The following is a 22083-nucleotide window of genomic DNA, read 5'->3' on the forward strand; positions in this document are numbered from 1 at the left end:
CTTCTATTCTGGGTACCAAAGCAAACCGTATTCTGCCTATGATAAAACTACAAATAAGGTTTAATATTGCCTTTTTATATGCATTTTATTTGGTTTTCTGGGTTGTTGTCGTGCCATTGATTATACTTGTATTTCCCAAATTTTGAATTTTATATCATATTCATTGAAAAAAACAATTGATTATTGGGCTGGGTATGATTTTCCCCACATCTTAACTTTCTTTCTTTCTTTTTTTTTTTTTTAAGATTTTATTTATTTATTTGACAGAGAGAGACACAGCGAGAGAGGGAACACAAGGAGGGGGGAGTGGGAGAGGGAGAAGCAGGCTCCCCGCCGAGCAGGGAGCCTGATGCAGTGCTCGATCCCAGGACCCTGGGATCATGACCTGAGCCGAAGACAGACGCTTAATGACTGAGCCACCCAGGTGCCCCACATCTTAACTTTCTTATCTCCCCTTCTTGATGAAGTAGATGGACTGAGGGCTTTCTTTTAAGCTTTGTATCTGTTCCTATGTTGGGACCCAGCAACACTGGGATCATTACACTAGTAGTGGAAAGGATATAACTGAACTGTATGAGGGGGCAGCGGCAACTTCTTCCTTGTTTGCAGAAAAAGTAGCAGTCGATAGTCTAATGATTGGGAAATAGTAAACACATTTCAAAGATTACTTTTTATTTAGTTATTTAAAGATTTTATTTATTTATTTGACAGAGAGTAAAAGAGAGAGTGTGAGAGAACACAAGCAGGGTGAGGGGCAGAGAGAAAGGGAGAAGCAGACTCCCCGCTGAGCAGAGAGCCCGACGCAGGGCTCAATCTAAGGACCCTGGGATCATGACCTGAGCTGAAGGCAGTTGCTTAACCGACTGAGCCACCCAGGTGTCCCTCAATGATGACTTTTTAAATTAAAGTTTTGTTTGGCTAACACAGGTACATGGTACCAATTAAAAGGGACAAAAATGCTCTCCCTGTCTCTCAGCCACCCTGTTCCCCGCCCTGGAAGTCTCAGTTATCAGTTTGTTCTGTATTACACAATGAGGCATGCGCACACTTTTCAGAAATGCTAGCATACATTATTAGGCTTTTTTACCTAGTAACATGTCTTAGCAATTATCCTTATTGGTACTTAGAGACTCGCCTCATTCTTTTTTTTTTTTTTTTTAAGATTTTTATTTATTTATTTAACAGAGATAGAGAGAGAGCACAAGTAGGCAGAGCGGCAGACAGAGGGAGAGGGAGAAGCAGGCTCTCCGCCGAGCAGGGAGCCCGATGCTGGGCTCGATCCCAGGACCCTGGGATCATGACCTGAGCTGAAGGCAGCCGCTTAACCGACTGAGCCACTCAGGCGCCCCAGACCCGCCTCATTCTTGGAGAGAGTTGCATGGGATGGATTTACTGTAATTCATGTAACCAGTTCTCTACTGACACTCATTTACATTGTTTCAGTCTTGCTAATTTAAGCAGTGTTGTAATGATTAACCTTGTACATACACCATTTTGCACGTGTGCGAGTATACTTGTAGTTTAAATTCCTAGGAGTGGAAATACTGAGTCAAAAGGCATGGACATTTAAATTTTTGATAGATAAATGCCACATTGCTTCCCACAGAGGTTGTCCCGATTTATCTATCAATTTATACTCTCATTGGAGAGTATGAAAGGGTATTTTTCTCTACACCACAGCTAAAATTATATTGTTTCGATTGTTGCCAATCAGACAGATAAAAAAAATGATTTTTCGCATCAGTAACACTAATAAAGTCACTGGGTATCAGAGAAATCCATTGAGAAGCTTTATGGTATTTGATACCATGGGAAAAAAGAGATCTCATCATAGTAAAAATTATATACATCCTTGTCTATCTAGACTAATCACTTCTGGAGAGTTTTGGGCTAACTGCCCTCTATACTTACTACTCTTTGCACGGATAGTAGCTGTGTGCTGGGCATGTGCGACATGCTGTGAGAATAGACAGTACTCTGAGAGGGTCCGGACCCTCAAAGACTGGTGTGAACATGGTAAGACAGTAGGTGTAAATGCTACACTTTTAGTTTATTTTATTTTATTATTTTTTAAAGATTTTATTTATTTATTTGACGAGAGAGAGACAACACAGATAGGCAGAGTGGCAGGCAGAGGGAGAGGGAGAAGCAGGCTCTCCGCTGAGCAGGGAGCCCAATGCGGGACTCGATCCCAGGACCCTGGGATCACGACCTGAACCGAAGGCAGCCACTTAACTGACTGAGCCACCCAGGCGCCCCAATGCTGCACTTTTAGTATAAGGACACAGCCAAAACGATTCAGGTCTTTCTGTCCAGTGAGCACTGCACAGATATTGTCAAGTGAATTCCGCCGTAATTTGCATTTTTCTTATGAGTGTGGGTAAGCATCTTTTTGTGGGTTTGAGTCATTTTTTTTCCCTATGAATTGTCCTTTGCTCTTTTTTTTGTTGGGTTATTGATCTCTTTGCCGACACTTTGTAGAAGGTGTTCTCTCTAACAGGCAACGTTCCCCCACTTGGACTTTTGTTGATGAATTTTCTTTCTTTTATTCTTCTTTTGTCTATTTTGCGGTTGTAGTTTTCCATAATTCATCAGTCCTTTCTTTTGCAGCTTCTGGATTCTGTGGCAGAGTGTCAAATACTCTTTCCCACTCTGAGATCGTAAAATATTTCTCTCATGTTTTCTTTTAGTGCTTTTAAGGTTTCATTTTTGAATGAATAAATTTATTTTGAATGTCTAACATTCCCAGTTTAATAAAGAAGTAGGTATTGCTTGTTTAAGGAAAATGAGGTAGTGTGTGAATTTTCTTACTGTATCTTCTTCCTACTGCTCTTAAACCAAATCTGCATCCTGGCAGGTGAGAAGTTGGTTGTGATCCAGTGAACACCAGCTGGGTCATTGTAGGGATGATACAGATTTCCATGTTGTCATAGCTTTGGGCTGAATTGGAAATAATACCCCTAGTCTGTAATAGGTGTCCTGCCCATAACACTCTGCTAAATTGGCCATTCATTTGACAGATAGTTATTTTTTTTTAAGATTTTATTTATTTATTTGACAGAGAGATAGAGAGCACAAGCAGGCAGCGTGGCAGGCAGAGGGAGAGGGAGAAGCAGACTCCCCTCTGAGCAGGGAGCCCGATGCGGGGCTCGATCCCAAGACCCCGGGATCATGACCTGAGCTGAAGGCAGACGCTTAACTGACTGAGTCACCCAGGCGCCCCTTGACAGATAGTTATTAAGTGCTTACTAAAGCATGTCCAAACAACTGGTTGGTATTGACGCCCTTTGATCCACTGGTAATAATCTAGATGTTCAGCAGGGCATGGGCAGATATAAAGGCACCGGCTGTCATGCCAGTAATCCCTTTGTGCCTATATCAGGAAGCTGTGTTACCTCTTTGGGACACAAAGGTAACTGTTCTTATCTTTGTCCAGCCTGTAGCACTTCCTGAACTCCTCTCAGCATTTATTCCCATCCTGCTGGGCAAGAGCTTCTTGCCTGGGCTTGTGTTAGCAGTGATTCTTGGGAGATAATACCGCAAATGTATGATATTGCAAATATGTAGCTGAAGATTTACATAGAAACATGACAATAGGTATCCTGTTACTTTTTTAAAAACCTTGTTAGCTTTGAGCTGAAAATATCGTAGGTCAGTGATATGTCAGAGCACTTTTCTAAGTGGCAACATATTTTGTTAAGTATAAGAAAGCCACTGTGGTATGAGATATTGGCATGGGCTCACTATGTAATTTTTAGGGGAAATGATGAAATATTTCAAGCATTAGAAAAAGACAGAAACTGAATAGCAAATACCAGTGTGTCCACCCCCCTGATTTATCAAATCCTCATATTTTGCCATATTTTCAGATGTTTTATGTGTGTGTGTATTCTTTATAAGTCTTTCCAATGAAGTTGGTGCATTTCATGATTCAACAGCATGGGTATTTTTTAAATTGTGATAATGAGATTTTTTTTTTTTTAAAGATTTTATTTATTTATTTGAGACAGAGAGAATGAGAGAGAGAGAGAGAGCACATGAGATGGGGGAGGGTCAGAGGGAGAAGCAGGCTCCCTGCCGAGCAGGGAGCCCGATGCGGGACTCGATCCAGGGACTCCAGGATCATGACCTGAGCCGAAGGCAGTCGCTTAACCAACTGAGCCACCCAGGCGCCCGAGATATATTTTTTTTTAGAGAAACAGAATCTTACAGCTGAAACTCCCCTGGTGCTCTGTTATTGCTTTCAAGATACTTGCTGTGTCTTCCCAGGTGTCTTGAGATTGACTGGCCTTTTCTGAAGGGAGCCAAATGCTGGGAAAGCACAGTCTCTGCAAGCAGCCAATGTTCATGGGGCAGCTGCTCCTCAAATTTGCCTTTTATGTGGGGGGCAGGCAGGAAGAGATTATGCTTGTGGGGGGTGGGCAATGTGCTATTTTAGGATTCTGTATCTATTCAAAACTCTCTTGCAGTAGATTTGGTGTAAGGGTTTGTTTTAGTGATTTCCTTTTATCTCCTGCCAGTGGTAATTTTGCAAAAATGTTTTCCATGAACTGGCGTAGGGGGCACAGCTGTGATCCCACAGCTACACCTGGCCCTAAAGGGAGCCTTACCTGCAGAAAGAAACAGCCCAGGTTTGAGGGCAGGCTGATGAATGACTCCTTTTTCCCCTGCCCCTGCTTCTACCCTGAGCCGAGGGGGCCCTGTTCAGCCTCACACTAATGCAGAGGGAAGCCCAGCACCAGCATTTTGTGCAGGTCAGGGCAGCACTGAGCTCTCCCTGGTGTCAGCGGCACCAGCCCGTTCCGTGGGCCTGTACTGTTGGTGGCAGGAGAGAAGGAAATACTTTAAGATGTGAGGAAAGCAGCTGAGGTGGAGAAGAAGGACCCCGTGGAGGGAAGAGATCCACACGGCTGATTGTGTCAATTAGATGAGTCACCCCTTGGCTCACCCACTTGGTAAGCAGCATCTGGCACATTCCGACCTCTCGGGCCCTTAACGTTGATCCCAGGAAGTTTTCCCCTGAGATCAATATTAAGACACCCAAGCTCTAGCTTTTCATGTTTTTGACCTTCTAGGATGAAATACTAGCACATTTCAATTTAAAAGAATCTGTTGTCTTCTGGCTTAAGCATTCATATTGTTACTTTAAGTGGAAATAGCATACAGTGAAGTGCGGAGATCTTATACACAAACACAGTTCCATGAAGTTGTAGGTGTGTATGCACCTGTGCACCCATCACGCAGACCAGTTTATAGAACCTCTTCATCCTCCCCATCATTACCTTCCCAAGGGCAACTGCCCTTTGGAGATGTCTCACCACTGATAAGCTCTGTCTCTTGTTAAACTTCACATAACAGAATCGTACATCTTGTGGTCTTCTCGGTCTGGCTTCTTTCACTCAACATTCTGACGGCAAAGTTCATCTGTTTTGTTAGGTATTGTTCTTTTTTATAGCACTTGCTATTTAATGATGACATTAATAATGACAAGAAAAAATCTGTATACTGCTCCCCAATTTACTCTTTGACCCTTGTGATGGTGCCAAAGCTTTTAGTGTTAGACTTCTTTTTAGAGATGACAAAAGAGCTGCTTAGAGGCTTTCAGTATTGCCCCCAGGTCACCCACCTAATAAATGATGACAACAACACTAACTGTTTTTTGTTTGGTTTGGTTTGGTTTGACTCACACCATCATTCTCCCCATTTACTGTGAGGCCTGCATCTTAACTTGTGTCAAGGTTGGTGGTAGGATGAGAGGTCTGGGGGTCCGGACCTTCACTAGTGTTTTACTGGGGAGTATTTCGGTTAATTGAAAGAAGTTAAGGTTCAACCAAGCCAACCCCCTGGCACCTGTATAGTATGTAATGGATGGGGAGGCTGAGGAGGAAAGCGGGAAGGCCAGCTTGGCTCAGCAGCCAAGGCAGCATCCAGGCAACTCCACTTACCACAAATCAGACTCTGCTCGTCTGGTTCCCAGTTGCGTACAAATTATGCGTTTGCTCAGTGAGGCTGTTGTTTGCAGGCTGCTAAATGTGTCATGGCAAATTTTTGCTAGAGTGGCATTATTGAGGCTTTTTGGCCTCCAGAAGTGGGTGAGCCATCTTGGGCTCTGATCAGCATAGTGCTCCGGGAAGCAGGAATGCTACAAGTTCACCTCTCCCTTCACTCACGTTGCCCTTGTGACATAGCTCGAGTGTTATCACAGCATTGATATCTTACTGATGGCCTCCAGTTTTGCTGTACATGATGAGTTTCCATGAGGCATCAGATTTGGGATAAAGAGAAGCCAGGTTTCCTTTACCTTCTAAAGAGGTTTGCCAATACCCTGATGATTTTGTAGGGTTTTAAAGCAAGCACAGTCATTGCCGATCTATATTATGTGGGGATATATGAATTTCTATAAGCCCTGATGGCCCACAATTCTGGCCCGAGGTGTGGCCTCTACCACTGGGATAGTGGGATCCAGGTTCTTAACAATGGTTAAAAATATAGTGTTAGAAAATGGAGATTGGGCGTTGGGGGCTAGGAACACTCAGACCCAGGAAATCCAGAGTCCCATGACCTGGATCAGAACCTCGGAGAGCTCCAGGTAACCAGATGCGGGCAGCTGTAGGCAGGCAGGAGTTACTCCCGTGCCAAGCCCACCCTCCTCTGCAGCAAAGAGCTTTTATGTGTGCATGAGAAAGGACTTCAAGGATTGGGGCCTCAGTACTGGTAGATTTATGGATAAAGCAGTACCTTATATTCTTCAGCTGGGGAGGGAAGTGAAGGGTCCCACTGGAGCCCCGGGTGGGGTGATTTTGAGTCTCCCCTCTATAGCCATGGCCTAGTTCTTCCTTTGAGGTGAAGTGTACCAGAACAGCCCTGCCCGGAAGGCCCAGAGGTGAGTCCCACGGCTCACTATGCCCCTGACTAGCTTTGTGGCCTTTGGCTGCTCTTGCATCCTCTCTGACTGGGTCTCAGGGTTCTTGAATGCAAAAATCTATCAGTCTGGCAGAATCAGGGTTCTATCATTTTTTCTTTCAATAACACAATGACAGTGTTACTGTGAGGAGCAAGTGAAGAAATATCTGCTAAAACACTTTAATTTCTCTAAGCCTTTGCCCGTGTAAGGTTGTGTCATTGCCAACATCGTCACCTATTTTTAGAGCCTACCAATAGGAGTCCATGACATCAGATATCTGTGAAAGTCAAGGTGTTGTTAGAGACGTGCACTCCCCATGTTACATGTGCACGGTAATGGGCACCATGGGGCCAGTGTGCATGGCAGATAGTTTGAGCTAGCATCCAGTACATGGGCATGTATGGCTTGCTATGCAAAAAAAGTTTTAAATGAAAGGGTTTGTCCTGTGGTCTTTTGGAAGTAACTGGGGGGTTTCCATAGGGAGTGACAAGAGCATACATTTGTTTTCGGAGTGTGGAGGTGGGGAGACATTCTTGCCACTCGGGCAGGACTTGGGAAGAGTGGTTGACAGAGGCGCTCTGAAGCCAGACTGCTGGGGTTCCGATTCTGACGCCTGCTTGTTTGGCAGGCTTGCTCAGTGCTCTGTGTCCTAGTGTGTGGGGAACGGGGTTGGTGTGCAGGCTGCAAGCTGCCATCCAGGGGAAGCTCTGAGAGCAGCTTCGGCACGTGGCAAGCCCTCCCCTGTTAGCTGCTGTTCATGTGTATGTTTTCTTGTGGTCAAATATATATAACAGAAAAGTTGCCATTGTAACCATTCAAAATGTACAGTTCACTGGCATTAGCTACAGAAACAGGGTTGTGCAACCATCGTCTTTATCTCTTTCCAAAACTTTTTCGTCACCCCAAACAGAAACTTTGTAACCATTAAACATTGACTCCTATTCTCCCTCCCACTCCCTGGTAACCTCCAGTCTTTCTGTCTCTATGAATTTGCCTAGCCTAGCTGCAGTATATAAGTGGAATCATACAATATTTGTCCTTTTATGTCTGGCTTATTTCACTTAGTATAATGGTTTCTATGCTCATTCCTGTTATAGCATGTCTCAAAACTTGGCTCCTTTTTGAGGCTGAATAATATTCTATTGTATGTATAGACCGCATCTTGTTTATCCATTCATCTGTTGTTGGACACTTAGGTTGTTTCCACCTTTTGGCTACTGCAGTAAATGCTGGCATACAAGTATCTCTTTGAGTCCCTGATTTCAGTATTTTAGGGTTTATATCTATGAGTGGAATTGGTTGGTCACACGGTGGTTCTATGTTTAGCTTTGAGGAACTACCATACTGTTTTCCTCAGGGGCTACCTCACTTTCCATTCCCACCAGCAGTGCACAATGGTTCTAATTCCTCCACATCCTCATCAGCACTGTTTTCCTTTTTAAAAAAAAATTCTAGGCATTTTAGTGGGTATGAAGGAGTATCTCATTATGGTTTTGATTTACATTTCCCTGAAATGACTAATGATGTTGGGCATCTGGTCATGTACTTATTGGCTATATGTATATCTTTTTGGAGAAGCGTCTCTTCGAGTTCTTTGCCCGGTATTCATGGTTTCAAGGCAGCATAGGAAGAATGGAGAGAAACCGAGAGGTTGAGGAAGTAGATAGAGCCCAGCTGGGTGACTGGTTAGGTATGGGGGTTAACACTGAGTTTTCCAGCCTGAGTAAGTGGGTAGACGATGGGCTCTCCAGGAAGATATCTCCCCTCTCTTCCAGAAAAGAGGCAGGTCAGAGGGATGATGTTGAGTTTGGGGGGTGCCGCATTGAGCCTGTGTACCCAGGTGTTGTGCAGGTGGAGAGTCATCACGGGGCACTGCCGTACCCGTGTGCCTGGTTTCTCTGGAAAAATACAGGGCATGTTTTAAGTTTTGTTTCCTCCCTGCTTCCATCTAAGAAGGAGCTTAAGAAATGTGGTCACTGTTAGGCTTCTCTGTGTGGCAAATATAAGCAATCATTGAGGGGACAATGGAATCTGGGATTTATGAACCAACCTCTCTCTGGCGCTGCTGTCTTAGCCCTTAAGCACTTGCTTGATCAGGTCAGTCCTTTCAACCTCACAGGGTGCTGCTCTGAAGCCTTGGGTTTGAGTGTTCTTAACAATCACGGCTTCTAGGGGTGCCTGGCTGGCTCAGTCACTGGAGGGTGACTCTTGATCTCGTGGTCTTGAGTTTGAGCCCCACACTGGATGTAGAGATTACTTAAAGACAGACAGACAGACAAACAAACAGAAACCAATCACACTTCTAAAGTTCTCTCCAGTGATCACTTCAGTCTATCAAACATTTTTTCCTCCCTCACCATTCCCCAACTGCGTGCCTTTAGCTGTTAGTGCTAAGCAAATGCTTGACATGTTGCCCGCAACCTGCTGAATTTCTCTGAATTAGCCCTTGGCGACCTTGGATGTTGAATCACCGTTGGATGTTGTGTCCAGCTGGGAAATTTGTGTGTGCACAGTTATATCCACACTGCAGTGGAAAGAGAGGTTTGAGCAACTGTTCTACCCCCAAAGAAGCAAGCTCTGGGGAATGAGCCCCCACGGTGGCTTGTTTTCTTGACTTCTCAAGCCACAGCAGCCTGGCAGCCATCATTAAGAAAGCATCCCGTCATGCGGCTCAGGCGGGCAATGTTTGCAGATTGTCCCCTGATGCCATCTGCCTGTGAGGCTACAGAAACCCCCTGCAACAGCTGCTCTAGCAGGTGCCGTGGCTGCTGAGGTGGGAGTCCCTGTACATACACACGCGTGCACACAGCTTTGTGCTGGGCTGCCCTGAGACGCCAGCTGAAACTCTCAGCCCAGCAAAGTGCCAGCCACAGTTGCTGATTTCCGGTGGGGCCCTGGTGAGGGAGGGAGGGTGAGGCTGTTGTGAACTGAGCCAGCAATTGGAGAACTGGATACGGTAACTAAGACCCGGGTGTGTAGGAAGCTGCTCGCCAGTGGCTATGTTTTGACAAGCTTTCGTTCCTTTCTTTCTGCCTCTGCCCTCTGCCCAGGCTGAATCTCAGCCCCCTACCTAATTGGCTGTCTTCATGTTTATTCCATAGAAGGAGCCCATCCCCATTTCTTGCCCCATGTTCTTCCTAAAGAACACATTGCCCTTCCTGCCACTCAGCCATGCTCTGGGTCTAGCTAGCCCCTTAGCTTTTGCTTTTTCCCGTGTTGGTGTAATTAATCATGGGTTCAGACAAGCCCAGTAACCCTCTGCTCCAGACCTGCAGTTTGTGAGTTACTATCATTTCGAGCTATTGATGCTTTTTGAAAATAATTTTGTAAATTATTAGAGTAATTTGAAGTAATTGTCTCAGCCATCAGGTTTTAAAATTCTGTATCTTTTTAAAAACATTTTATGTATTTATTTATTTGAGAGAGAGAGCGTGCACGAGCAAGGGTAGGGGCAGAAGGAGAGGGAAAGGCAGGCTCCCCGCTGAGCGGGGAGCCCTATGCAATGCAGGGGCTCCATCCCAGGACCCTGAGATCATGGCCTGAGCTGAAGGCAGACACTTAACCAAATGAGCCACCTAAGCGCCCCTAAATTCTGTATCTTAATGGATCTTCTTTTTTTAAAAAAGATTTTGTTTTGTTTTTTTTTTTAAAGATTTTATTTATTTATTTGAGAGAGAGAGAATGAGAGAGAGCGAGTACATGGGGGGGGGGTCAGAGGGAGAAGCAGACTCCCCGCTGAGCAGGGAGCCCGATGCGGGACTCGATCCAGGGACTCCAGGATCATGACCTGAGCCGAAGGCAGTCGCCCAACCAACTGAGCCACCCAGGCGCCCCAAGATTTTGTTTTTTTATTTGAGATAGAGCGAGCACACAAGCAGCGGGGAGGGGCAGGGGAGAGGGAGAAGCAGGCTCCCCACTGAGCAGGGACCTGGAGACGGGACTCAATCCCAGGATCCTGAGATCATGACCTGAGCTGAAGGCAGACATTTAACCAACCAAGCCCCCCAGGTGCCCCCTTAATGGATCTTTGATAAGAGACCAGCTAGAGCAAACTTTTTCCCTAAAGGGTCAGGTATTTTATGCTTTGATGTCTGTTCCAAATACTCAGCTCTGCCGTCATAACAGCCTTAGAAAATTCTTCAATGAATGAAGGTGGTCATGTTGTAATGAAACTTTATTTATAAAAACATGTGGTGGGTTGTAGTTTGCTGACCCCTGGCCTAGAATGATAGTCTTTATCTCTGTTTGTCATCCTTACATTTTTGTCAAGAGCTAAATAGAGAGCCAGAGGAACTTGATGAGTGTAAATGAACTTAAGTCCCCTTCTTTTGGGTTTAACATAATTTTGGGACAATGGTGATTTGAGAATATATTTCTCTAAACCCTTGTTGGGAAGGATAGAAACCAGAAGGCTTTTAGGGGGTGACTCTCCTTGGCCAAAACTTGTTATCATTCAAAAAGTAAGACAGGCTGTCACTTCGAGCTGTGCAGTGGCCTTCATTATCACTCATTCTCTTCCTGGTCACTTGAAATGGTCATAGTCACATAAGGTCATGTCACCATGTTGGACATCATTTTACTTTACAGGAGCAGGTGCTTCAGTAATAAATGTAAGGAAAACAAGCCACAACAACAAAAGAAATGGTATTTTTCACACATCATGTTATACTGAGTTGAGGTCATTAGAGTTCATTTCCAGAAAGTTGAAGCTTAAAATAGCCAAAGAGCCATTTTAAAATTTCAAACAACAGTCTTGTTTTCCTTTTATCCTCACAGGAAATAAAGAAAGAAATGAAGAAAGACCCTCTCTCCAGCAAAGCTCCAGAAAAGCCCATGCACGAAGTGTCCAGCGGAAATGCTTTGCTATCTTCTGAAACAATTCTAAGAACCAATAAGAGAGGTATGGAAAAGAAGAACAAGCCCCCTCCCCACACACAAACCCAAACTGGAAACTTCCCGGTGAACTGTGTCAAATTTTGAATTGCTGAAAAATTGAATGGCATTTGCCCTTTTGTTTTTTTGTATAAATTTGGACACACATGCGCGCACACACACACAGAGCGAGCAACAATGTAATAACTATAATAAAGGGAACGAATACAATTTTTTCACAATGAGAAAGTAGACTAAATTTGCAAATGATGATTTTTCTAGGACGTTAGCTTTCACTTTCACATCTATTTTTATGGATGAAAGGTGACTTTAGAGAATGCTGTGGTGCACGCTGAGCTACGTGCGTCTGGCCATGCTCTCTTTTTATTTTTAAGGGCAGGCTTTATCAGGGTCTTTCTCTCTACCTGCTGGGCTCCCAAACACAAACCTTGTCTCTCTTGGTTTAGGAGGCAGTGTGTGCACAGAAAGAGCTCATACCTGCCTCCAACCAAGGGAACTTTAACCATCTTGTTTGCCTATTTTGAGACCTCAAGGCACATTTTCAGGTATTAGCTCGTTGGGGTCTTGTTTTCTCCCATATCTGTCCTTTGTGACACCGTTGTTTGAGATGACAGGAGAGAGAATGTAAGATCGCAGAGAGGACTCGACCCACTTCTACCGTGGTCGCACTAGATTTCCTCGGTTTTTCCTGCCCCTGCGCTCACCGCGCATCGGGCCGGGCTCACAGGGAGCGTGCCCAGGGCAGGTTAGCGTTCAGTGGCCGGCTTTTCACCGGCTGATTACTTCCTTAAAGAGAAATATAGAGCTGTTCAAAAGCAGCAGCAGGAAATGTATTAGCAAAGAGTTCCATTAAGAGGAAAAAAGAAGGCAAGTTTACATAACCACAGGGAAGAACAGCTAATCTTTCATAAAATTTAGACAGCATAAGAATTTGTCCAATAAACTGTCCATTGATCATAGTGCTTGAGACATTAGCTTTGTGTCTCTCTTCCTTCCTGCTTCTTCCTCTGCCCCCTCCAGCTGCCCTGGGTTACATTTCCTTTTTTGAATTATTCAGATTAAGTATTGGCTGGAGGCCCACGCTGGTTAGCAGCTATAGGATTTTCTTTCTTTTCTTGTTTCCTTTCTTTTTTTTTTTTTAAAGCCCATCCTACCAATGCAGGGGGTTTCCCATTTTAAGAATGAAGCATACTTTCCTGGAAAACTATAGTTGTCCCCTGAAGTGCCTCCTGCATTCTTGCAAATAAGTTCCAGAACTCCTGAGGCCTGCCCTTCTGGGTTTCAGAGAGCTAGAAGTCAGTGGCTCCGTCTATATTCCCAACCCTTGCTTGCTGCTCCGAGCCCCTCTTGCTCCTCCTCATGCTTCTTGGGTCAGTGAGCCAAGGAAGGGCACACACATGGGGACCAGTAGCAAGGCTTCCCCTGCCAGCCCAGCTTTTACAAAGTAAATAAGAGAATTAAGGTAATTAATTAACTTAATAAGATAAGGACTTAATTAAGTTAAGGAATTAAGGTAATTATCCAGATGAGTTGGGTAAAAATTATCTGAGAACTTTAAATCAAAGAAGGAATCCAACTTTTCAGATAATTGCCTCTTTACAACTAAAAATCTGGCCTCTGAGGTCCTCCCCGGAATTTGTCATGGTCCAGAAAAAGGTACTAATGGGGGGGGGCACATACTGAGGGACGTTCCTTTCTTAAGTGTCCACCTTAGGGCCACAGCCTGACTATGACCAGTGGATCTGAGACCTTAGCATATTGGAGTCGTTCTCTAAATACGAAACACATAAAATACCATCTTCATTCTGTCCCAGGCTTCACACTGACCCCCAGGTCACCTGGGCCAAACATCAATTTCCAGTTGAAGGGAAGCATTGTGTACCCAGGGCCAGTGCCGTGTTTGGCCCTGCCCCCACCCGTCAATACTAACAGTATCCTACTACTCCTTATAATAAACAGCGGGGTGGATTGATTGGCCTTGTCAGGCCAGATAAATAGTTCATTGTGCTGGGCTCAAAAGCTACATTTTTTTCCCACCCCAAATCAATGAAAAACCACTTTTTTTCCCCTTAAAACAAGGATCAGAGGCTAAATCTGTGGGATGATTCTGGTTACTTGTAAACACTTCCATCCAACTAATTTTTCAAATTTTATGAGTTATTGTAAATGACCCAGGTCTTCTCCTTTTCTTTGTTTCCACCAAGCTTTGTCCCTAGAAATTTCTTGATGTTTTTGTCTGTTGCTGTTGTTATGAATGGAAGTTTCTTTTTAGAGTTTAGTAACAGGCTGCTTTGTTTCATTAACATGGGATCCCTCGTGGGGTATATGAGTCCACCTTGTGAGTCAGCCTTGGACCCTGTGAGAATTTAATAGAATTAACACAGGTTCTTTTTCTTTTAATAAAGAAAGATCAAAATCTGTTATGGGTCTGATATTGAACTACTTCACTGGGTCCTGAACTTGAGATAGACTTAGCTGAAGAAGTTGGCCCAGTTGTGGCCAGAGGTTTGGGGACATGCCTCACTTTGCAGCAATGGCAAGTGGGTGGTACTACGTCACAGTGTGGGGTGAGCTCGCCCTCCCCAGGCCCCTAAATAAGGTCAGGAACCACCCTAGGTTTGTGAAGAAGCTGCTAATAGCCCTGAGAAAAGGCCAGGACCATGGAAACTGTTTGGGGGCTGACTAGTTTCAGTTTTCAACTTTAACCTTTGCAAATTTCTACAGAGTTGATTTGGGGAGGTACTGGAATGATTCCATGTGCTTTTCATTTGAGAAAAAGATGTGACTGAAACTGAGAAAGACAGGCAGAGAGAGAGAGTGAGAACAGCTCCTCCAGATGGCCTGGCTGCCGCCAGCTATACGTTCCAGGCATTAGGGCTCTAAGGACATCTGTGTCCGCTCGCACCCCTGGCCATGTCTCTGGGCTTTACCCGAGTCCCAGTGAAGGAGATTGCCATTTAAAACAAGCTTTTCCCAAGGAGTAAGAAGTCATTTTTTCATTTACGCTTGCAGCATGGATGTTGTATCCTGCAGTTACCCCAGACTCCAGAATGTTGACAAATTGTAGCCAGAAAATCTTGAAAATTTTTCTTGGAGCCAAATGACATTCTCATGAACCAGATAGAAAAAGGTTGTCTGCTTCCTTCTGAGAATGATTTATTCTTTTGTTTCTTCTCTCATTAAACCCATATAGAAGACCGATGCACATTCCTAAATTGAAATATTGATATATGGAGGAATTTTTTTTTGAAAAAAACATTCAAACCTTGAGTTTAAAAGAAAAACTGAACAAAGTGGACATTTTAACAGTTAACAGCAAATACATTAAATACATACTTGAAAATGAGCAAGGAGGATTTTGTCCATTTCTACTTGAATTAAAGGAAAGAAAAAATCATTTGGTTTCATCCTCAGAAGGGCTTCCCAACCAACTTTCTTTATGTGACAGGTTCAGTGTCCAGGCTGTAACAGATACCACACTGGCCTTTGTAAGGACCAGCTTCTATTTCGGGGCTCTAGTTCCTCAGTTTTTGCATCGTTAGCAGACCTCACGGGGAAGCTGTCTCTCTCAGAAACCCCCCTGCCGCCCAGGATTTGGGATATTGTTTCTTCCCCACTTTCACGTGCATCCTAATGAACATTCAACGGCGCATGGTTACTGTGTCCCTGCGGCGGGCCTGGCCCTGTGCTTGGTGCTGGGTCAGATAGAAGGCCTGGAAGAACACCAGCCTGTCCTGCCTGCAAGCCCTTGCAGTCTGTTGTAATCCTTGGGAAATGTTAAGAAAGTGGTGTGCATTTCTTAAATCTCTTTTATGGCAAGATGGGCAAGATGGGGATATGTCTCTTATTTACTTCTGTCGTTCTGAATGTGAAGCCACTCCGCGGGTTTCTGGTTGGCTTTATGTGTCCTTGTTTCTATTTCCAGTTTATCATGAATTCAGTGTTTGGTAAGTCTCTATTGTATTTTGCACATTTATTATTCTTTGCTATTATTATTATTATTGTTATGCTCTCCTGATATAAAATGTCTTTTATAATCATCTTTTTAAGTCGCTCTGCTACTTTGGCATCTGCCTTCTGAAAGATAAACTGCTTTTACCATCTTTATTTAAGGTTTGTTGTGCATTTGCATTTTACTGCCCCTTCCAGGGATTAATGCAGGAAGATCTGATGGTCTCAAAGATGTTGTTTGGAACAGATCGAGCCCTGATGCTACAAGATGAGATTCAAGTTGAGCTGGGGGAGGGTTGCTCTCGGAGTTGCTATGTGGATATGACTTGGATTGTAGAACATGACTCTGTGGCCTCATTTTGCGTGTATTTAGTCCTTCAGACAGGTTTCATTCAAAAGTTGTCCTTAACAGAGGGGCCAACAGCTGCTCTGCCTCTGGTGACACACTGTTGCTTTAAAAGTTAATGCAGAAATTCTTCAGAATTCATTCTGTGTGTGGATGGGTGATATATACATGCCCCGCCCCCCAGCATAATATGGGCCTCGTGTTTGCCACACGGAAGGGCTCTCCATTTTGGTCCGCTGCCTGCAGCTGTCAGAAGAATTGTACCGAATGTTTATCTTTCTTTTCTCCCAGCACTAGTCATTCCAATCCCTGAACAGATCTGGCCGTAGTGACCTCCCTCCCTTGTCTCTACTGAAGGGGAAACATTTTTTTAAGCTGTCATTTCTTTAGCATTTACTTGGCTCCTCAGAGTAACGTTCTCGAGGTATGTGTTGGCTTGTTTGTCAGGACATGAGTGCGTGTGCGCGCGAACATGCACGTGCTGCCGTGGAACTCTGGGTTGGCTCCAAGGAGGTGGCCTGGTTCCCTTGATAGGGTGTGGGCTCTTTGTTTGAAATGAAACTGTAAACAAAGGTTGGAAAAAGTGTGTCTTTAATAAAGAAAATGTCAACGACTTTGGTTTTCCAGTGCTTTGTTGTTTAAGGTGGATGCGAGATCTGGGAATCTGTTTATAGAAACAAGACTTTTTTCCTTTCAAATTTCCTGTTGGAGAAACAAATGTAGATTACCCTGGTTACCTAGGGATCTGAAAATGTGGCATGTTGGGTCAGATTTTCTTCAACTCTCCGCATTACCTGTTGACCTTACCTAAATTGCTGGCTTTTATGGGCAGATGGAAGAGTAAGAAGTTAAGAGACGGCGTTAGTGTTGCGTGGAAGCTCTTGGCTATCACCTGAGCTGGTCTTTCCCATGGGGAGATGAAAATAAAGCTGGACACCTGGCAGCGAACCTGGATGGATATAATATTATAGCCATTCAATAATACATACATCCGTGTAAATGTGTCTGTGTGTGCATTTATCATCTTCTTTCCCAGGGAGCCTTCATTCTTGAAAGTTTGAGAGTAAAGGGACCATAAAGAGGTTTTGTAAAGTAATTGATCCCTGGTTGCATTACTGATGGGTTCTCTTGGGAGCCTGTGTTATTGGCTCCGTGGGACCAGCAGTTGATGTTAGAGTATGTTACCCCTATTTACTTTCTTATCAGAGTAATAATGCCTCTTGGATCTAGGGATGGTGGTGAAATGGGTGGAAAAGGCCGTTCCAAGTGGGTGTTGCCGTTGTCCATTTTCCATACATTTTTGCATGTGGGTCATTGACAAACTTGGTTTGAAGAAATTTTCTTGTATTATATTTATCTCCTTTCAATCTCTGTGTCCTGGTTCCACGGTGTATAGCACTAGAGGAATTAGTGTCCCCTGGAATAATTACTGATTTAGACTTCCACGGCGTTCCTGCTGGGTTTCCACCCAAGTGCATCCAGAGGACAGCCACGGAGTGGTTTTGTGGTGGTGGCTCCACCTGGTGGCTCTCCGAGGAAACCCCTCCTCCTGCCCACCTTTTCTCCCTGGGGGAAATGCCTTTGGTTCCTCTGAATTTTAGTGTTCTCAGTTCCTGCCATTCCATCTTAGACCCACAGCTTCTCACATTACACGTGTGTTCTCCTTAGCTCCTTTCCTTTCTCTTCTAATTTTTCTTCATTGAACTCATAGAATCCGTTTCCCCATCCTTGTCCCATCTGTTACATCCCCACTGACCAGGATCATTGTTGATATGCGTGGAAAAAAAAAAAAAAAAGAGGACTCCTGTAGGCATGACTCTAGGTGTAGATATTAATTTGAACACAATGAAGAAGTCCACTAAAATTCCTGTAGGTAAGCCAGAGTCTTACGAGGTAGCTCCAGGTACCCCTAACTACTTCTTTACATCTCGTTGAACCCAGTTTTCCTGAAAGGAGCAATATTTTGTGCTGATGTTGTTTTCAGTTGTCAGCAGGTGGTGAAATAAAGAGCCTACTGGCTTTGCTGGCTTCATTATCATTTGTCAGTTCTCTACAGGAAGCCCCTTCTTGCCTTGGCGTGGGCCACCCACCCCTACCCCACCATACTCCCCCCTCTGGGTATTCCACTGAGCATTAGTATTCTTGATAAATAAAAATGTTTCTTCTTTAATTTCATTGTTTTTTGGGTCTTGTTAGTTGATGACATTGCAGATGTGTTTTAGCTACATTGTGAGTTAGTCTGAGAACTTAATCACCACTTATGACTTTGTTTCTATGAGAAAAAGCATTTGGAATTTCAAACAGTGCATAGTGCATAACCCACTTGTAAAGCTGACTTTTTTCTTTGATTTTTACATTGCTGGCCTGAAGCCTTAAGTATCTTTTAAAAGCAGAGAGTCCATATAATCGGGATGACTGCAGTTTTCTCATGTTACAGAGTCGTTTACAATTCACTTGGTACAGAATGCTAGAATTATGCAGCCTCCCTCCAACACACCAGGCTCCGAGGACAGTGCTGACCAACCACATAGCCCCATTGTACGCAGTACTTATTTTCACCAGTTCTGAGTTGGACCTTGGGGGCCCAAGTTTGTCTGTCGAAGGCATGTTCTAAAAGGGGTACTATTATATATTTTCACCTACTAGAGAGGAAGCCATGCAACATGTGTGACATGCTCAGGTAGACACCAGGCCAGTGTTTCCCAGTGTTCGTTGCACAGAATTATGGCCCTGCAAAATATTCACAAAAGGGGGATGGAGAGAGAGAGAGAAGGAGACAAAAAGGGAGAGAAAACTGGCTCTCTGGACGCATGAATTTTGGCTACGACCGCCGGCACTAACACCCTCTCAGAAGACTGACAAGCACCGTAGCGTGTCGCAGGCTCTCAGAGGTCCTCTGCTAAGGAAACCCGCTTCTGTTTGACCGGCGGACCGCATTTTACTGAATACTAGTTAGGATGAGCAGGACTTGAAAATGCAGGGCAAGGAGCTGTCTAAGCATCTCTGGGACCATCTTCGGATCCGCCCTTGCGCAGAGAATGTTCAAATGAGTGTGTGGCAGTGGCCTCCTGGCGCTGTGAGAGAGACTCATGAAGCCTCTAAAGCCCGCGGCCGTGAAAACACAAGTTGGGCGATGCTGGGAGAACATTCCCCGAATCTAAAACTTGAAAACCAGTCCTTTTGGGAAGTTTTCAAGTGACAAGCTGAAAGGGATTTTTTTTTCTCTTGATCATTTCTTGGGTCCTTGTGTCAAAGAGTGCCTAGGCTGGGCTTTGGCAGGAAAAGTGGGCTGAGGGGGCCGGCCCAGGGAACGCAAGGCCAGCTCTACCTGGGACTTGGGTCAGGATGGAACTGGGATTCCAGGGGAGGATTTTATGATGACGAAACAGTAGCCCCATATAGTTAGGAGAGTCCCCTCACCTTCTCTACCTGCTTCGATTGAAAACGGGGAATCTTAGCTCTCTTTGATACCATTAAAGCCCTGATTGGGCATAAAGAAGAGGTTTGGTCGCTCTCACCTCCTATTAGTGAAAGAGGCTGCCATTTTGAGTTCAGGTAATGAACCCGCTTGTGGAGCTGTGAGGAAAACCCACATAGCCTGCCATTTAGAGTTCTGGAATCTAGGATTCCTGCAGTGGCTAAGGTCCCTGAAAGTGTCCCAGCCTTCAGCCTGGTGCAGGGACCCTCTTGTTGACATGCCAGGAAGGAGGACATGGAACCTCTGCCCAGGGGGCCTGAAAGGACACCCCTCTGATCTGGGGGACTGAACTTAGCTAAGGCCCACATGGGATTCTCTTTTCCAAAGGGAGATTATTCCAGGTAGAGAGCTGGTAGATTAATTAAAGGTAATTAATTAGAGGTATTGTATTGGGACAGCAACTGTCTTCACTTGTAGAAAGCCCTGGAAAAGGAGCCTTTTCTCCTGTAGTTTCCTCGGTTTCTTCTAATTACACTTTTTGGTCTGTCGTCACAGCCTGGTCCCCCTGATGTTACCTGCAGCTTCAATTTAGTCTTTGGATTCATGGCTTTTTTGTGCTTGTGAGGCTGTGGGACCGTTGTGCCCTGAACAACGAAGACATTTCCTGGCCTACCTCCCTAACCCATGGTCAGGCTGACAGAGCGCCCAGCTGCAGTGGCAGGTGGACCACCGTCATGGTCCCCAACCAGGAAGGGAAAGAGAGAACAGTCAGAAACTTCCCGTGTGTGTGTGTGTGTGTGTGTGTGTGTGTGTGCACGCGCGCACACTCACTCAAGGAAGCACATTTGAGGACTGAACTGCTTGTTCCATTTGTAGTTTCCTGGGGACCTGAATAAGCTCAGTGGTAGTACGACCTTGTTGCAGGAAGAATGGCTGTTGGCGGGCTCCAGTCCCCACTTCTGCTGCACCCCCAAAGTTTCTGTGGGCCTTTAGGCAAGTCTCATACTGTTTTCCCATCTGTAAAATAAGGAGACTACTCGTGTTAATTCCCTCAGGGAAATTATCAGGATAAAAATGAGGAACGAGAATGAAGCCTGGGGCAGAGGGTGGTGAGAGAGTGAACCAGGAGTCACTGAATACAGTAGTAGTTGTTATTAAAAGTGCTGATAAGTGTTATTAAACTGCTGATAAGACCCCAGAATGTTGGGAAGAAATTACAGATTTATGGACAATAATAATGAAGTGTTGTTTCCATGAAGTCACCAGTGATCAGATGCACATGGACCAGTCTCCAGGATAGACCATATGTTAGGCCATAAAAGAAAGCTCAGTAAATTTCAAAGGATTAAAATCATACAGAGTATGTTCTTCAACCATACTGGAATTAAATTAGAAATCAACAACAGAAGGAGATTTGGGAAATTCAAAAATATATGGAAATTAAACAATATACTCCTAAACAACCAGTGGGTCAAAGAATCCCCAGGGGAAATTTTGAAATATTTAGAAATGAATGAAAATGAAAACAAAATCTCCAGCAATCGACTGCATATAGCTAAAGCAATGCTTAGAGCAAAATCACAGCTGTACGTGCCTATATTCAAAAAGAAAACATTTCAAATCAATACCCCAACTTTCTCTTCTTTCCCCAGCTTCACTGAGATATACATATATAACATTGTGTAGATGTGGGTTGTGTGATGATGATTTGATACATGTATGTATTGTGAAATGATTTCTACAATAAGGTTAGTTAACACATCCCTCACCTCCCATAATTACCTTTTTTTTTAGTTGTTGTTATTGTGAGAACATACAAAATTTGTCTTTCTCTATCGTATTTTACTTAGCATATTGCCCTCAAGTTTCATTCATATTGTCACAAATGGCAGGATTTCCTTATTTTTATGGGTAAATAATATTCCATTGTGTGTGTGTATGTGTGCGCGTGCTGCATGCACACGCATGTATGACATTTTCTTTATTCATTCATCCATCGCTTGCTGGATGCTTAGGTTGTTTCCATGTGAACACGGGGTACAGGTATCTCTTTGAGATAGTGATCTCATTAACTTTGGGTATCTGCCCAAAGTGGGATTGTCAGTGACCTAACTTTCTACCTTAAGAAACTAGAAAAAGAGGGACACTGGCTGGCTCAGTTGGTGGAGCATGTGACTCTTGATCTCAAGGTTGTGAGTTCAAGCCCCATGCTGGGCATAGAGATTACTTAATAAAAAATATTTTAAAAAGAAACTAGAAAAAGAAGAGCAAACTAAACTTGAAGCAAGCAGAAAGAAGGAAATAATGATTAGAGTGGAAATAAGTGAAATAGAGAATAGGAAAATACAGAAAATTACTGAAATCAAAACTCGGTTCTTTGAAATAGTCAACAAATTGATAAACTTTAGCTAACACTGATTAAGAAAAAAAAGGAGAGAAGGTTTAAAAATCCTAATATGAGGAATTAAAAAGGGGACCTCACTGCCAATCCTTGAGAAATTAAAAAGCTTGTGAGGGAATACTATGAACAACTTATACACTCCTTGTAGGGATGTGAACTGGTGCAGCTGA

The 22083-nt window shown here is 44.1% G+C and overlaps 1 protein-coding gene across 9 annotated transcripts in view; it reads left to right on the plus strand.

Moving 5' to 3' along the window:
* SH3KBP1 (SH3 domain containing kinase binding protein 1) overlaps positions 1-22083 on the plus strand; it is a 328530-nt gene that overhangs the window by 121984 nt on the left and 184463 nt on the right. For all 9 annotated transcript variants that reach the window (XM_078064415.1, XM_078064418.1, XM_078064411.1 and 6 more), the window contains one exon: positions 11681-11804. In XM_078064415.1, the coding sequence (XP_077920541.1) occupies positions 11681-11804 (124 nt within the window). The remainder of the gene's footprint in view (positions 1-11680; positions 11805-22083) is intronic.

Source organism: Halichoerus grypus, chromosome X, assembly GCF_964656455.1.
Source record: "Halichoerus grypus chromosome X, mHalGry1.hap1.1, whole genome shotgun sequence".
NCBI lineage: Eukaryota > Metazoa > Chordata > Mammalia > Carnivora > Phocidae > Halichoerus > Halichoerus grypus.